The 2,242-nt window shown below is 41.4% G+C and overlaps 1 protein-coding gene across 4 annotated transcripts in view; it reads left to right on the top strand.

Moving 5' to 3' along the window:
• LOC101863051 (potassium voltage-gated channel subfamily H member 6) overlaps positions 1 to 2,242 on the top strand; it is a 270,601-nt gene that overhangs the window by 135,242 nt on the left and 133,117 nt on the right. For all 4 annotated transcript variants that reach the window (XM_035972094.1, XM_035972095.1, XM_035972093.1 and 1 more), the window contains exon 4: positions 1,974 to 2,105. In XM_035972094.1, coding sequence (XP_035827987.1) covers positions 1,974 to 2,105 — 132 coding nt within the window. The remainder of the gene's footprint in view (positions 1 to 1,973; positions 2,106 to 2,242) is intronic.

Here is a 2,242-nt window from a genome sequence, read left to right as displayed (position 1 = left end):
GGAAGACATAGGGTAAGCATCATTTTTAATGTGCTGTGGTATTCAATTTTTCTGGCCTCTGGAAATTTGAAGTAAATTTGTGATACTCCTAACTCTCTTCGACTTAAAAATTTCGCGAATTGCATGGCAACCCTACTGTATTAAAACTGTTTTTCTTCGTTTTACATTTGCTTGGGTTTTATCTTTTTAGTTTCAACTATAGTAGCGCTTAGTACTTTTAAAAACATTTCGTGCACTATTCTCTCCTGCGTTTGGAGTGTAGTGGATAGGCGCTTCTCTAGGAATACACGCAAATGACTTGAGGTTCCATTATCGTGTTGTGAGTTTTTCTTTTAAAATTGTGTATCTCCGTCTGTCTGTGGACAGACAGGATCACCAACGAGGAAGTATTAGAAGAACCAGACAGAGCCCAGTCAGAGATGAGGTGGGAGGAAGGCGTTGACGATGGATTTGACACACTTTCAGGAAGTCAAGCAGCTGCATTACAAGAAAAGTGTTAGATTGGAAACCACAGGGTTCCCAGGGGGAAGACCACGTGAAACCTGGAGAAGAGTCACGGAAGTGGATGTACAGAAAAATGGGAAGACATGGAGTGACATCAAGCGACTCGCCCTCGATAGGGAAAGGTGGAAAGTGTTGTCCGTGGCCTATATCCCGATCCAGGGTGAAAACGTGTTTGTTCGTGGCCTATATCCTGATCCAGGGTGAGAAAGGCAATGATGATGATCTCCCGTCTGTCTGCTGGCACACTGTTTACAGACTTATTATCCCGGGTAGCGCTGACAGGCAGGGTCACAGCAGCCCGCTTCCTAAAATACCTTAAGTGTATCGCTGTCGGCAGAACACATTTATAATTAGTACTTTTCCCCTGCTTTCTCTTTCCCAACATTTTTGGTATTTTCTCCCATCTAGCTCTTACCAGGGCATCCGTCTCAACGGGTCGTTAAATAGTGCACGCGCTCTTGGTGAAATCAGGCGCTCGTCAAAATAACGAAAGTGGTGAAACTGGTATTTTCCCACCTGTTTGGAAATTTTTATCAATTTTTTTATTTCTTGGCTTAACCTCTTGTATGTCGAAATAACACCTGTCCATGTGAATGTTACTTTAAAAAACGCTTATTAAAAGCACAAAATATGTCATTTTTCAGTTTTCAAAGACTCTTTGGCTATTGGAGTTACCGAACTTTGGAGGCCATTTTCTTGCTCATTTCACTAGTGAAACCAGGCGACCTCACTTGATTCAATTGTAAATATCTTGAGTTCTATTCAAGATAAATGGATCTTTATTTCATTGAAAGCAAGGCAAATAAATCATATTCATATGGTACCAATAAATCCTCTTGACCAAAAATTGACGTGCGCCTGATTCCGCCGCGTCATGACACAATAATAGTGCACGCGCTTGTCAACTCACTGAAAAACCGATTTTTAACAAAATAAGATAACCTTTCCTACGCGGGAATTGAACTCATATCTTTTGCATGAAATGTTGAAGCGTCTCAGGTGTCGATACGTTTGCCCAGAATAACTTGCTGTGGGTGGTTAGCGTGTGCTCTGGTATGTGCTATATTTTGTTCCCTTCATCCCTACCTAACATCTGTCGTCGTCATCTGTCCTCCTTCATTCCTTTGCGTATTACTCTCTAGTAACATCTATAATCTTCGGCACCGACGAGTGTATGAACTATATATTTGTGTTGCTAGTATTGTACAACTTTCACTTACTTTACGTTCACCCGCCGCATATACCCTTTTGAGTGTCACGGGAAGAAAGAGACGTCTCTCTGCCACCAGTCGGAGAGCTTGGGTTAGGGGATGCCACGAATTGTTAGTGTTTCCCTGACTCCATCTATCCAGGTTTTTCGCGGTCGCCCTCTAGCCTTGTTGAAACTTAAAATAAAATAGGTGTATGATAAGACAATGAGCGTGTATGTACGTAATCACTGAGGCCGACATTTTGTTTCTCGTTTCCAGGGACGCGGTTCCTATGCAGTGTGCTGGTGGCTCCGGTGAAGAATGAAACAGGGGACATAATTATGTTTATCATCAACTACGAGGACATCACCGAGACCGCAACCAAGAATGAACTGAAAAAATTCACCAACAGTAAGATTATTGTGTCCCATTCTGTTTGTTTGTGCGTGTGTTTGTTTGTGTGTCTGTATATGTATACATGTGCGGGTTTTCTTATTTATTTGTTTGTGTATATTTAATATAACGTATATATAATTTATATACTTTAA

This window comes from Aplysia californica, unplaced genomic scaffold, assembly GCF_000002075.1.
Source record: "Aplysia californica isolate F4 #8 unplaced genomic scaffold, AplCal3.0 scaffold00576, whole genome shotgun sequence".
In the NCBI taxonomy this organism is placed as follows: Eukaryota; Metazoa; Mollusca; class Gastropoda; order Aplysiida; family Aplysiidae; genus Aplysia; species Aplysia californica.
This window is presented reverse-complemented; position numbering and strand designations above follow the sequence as displayed.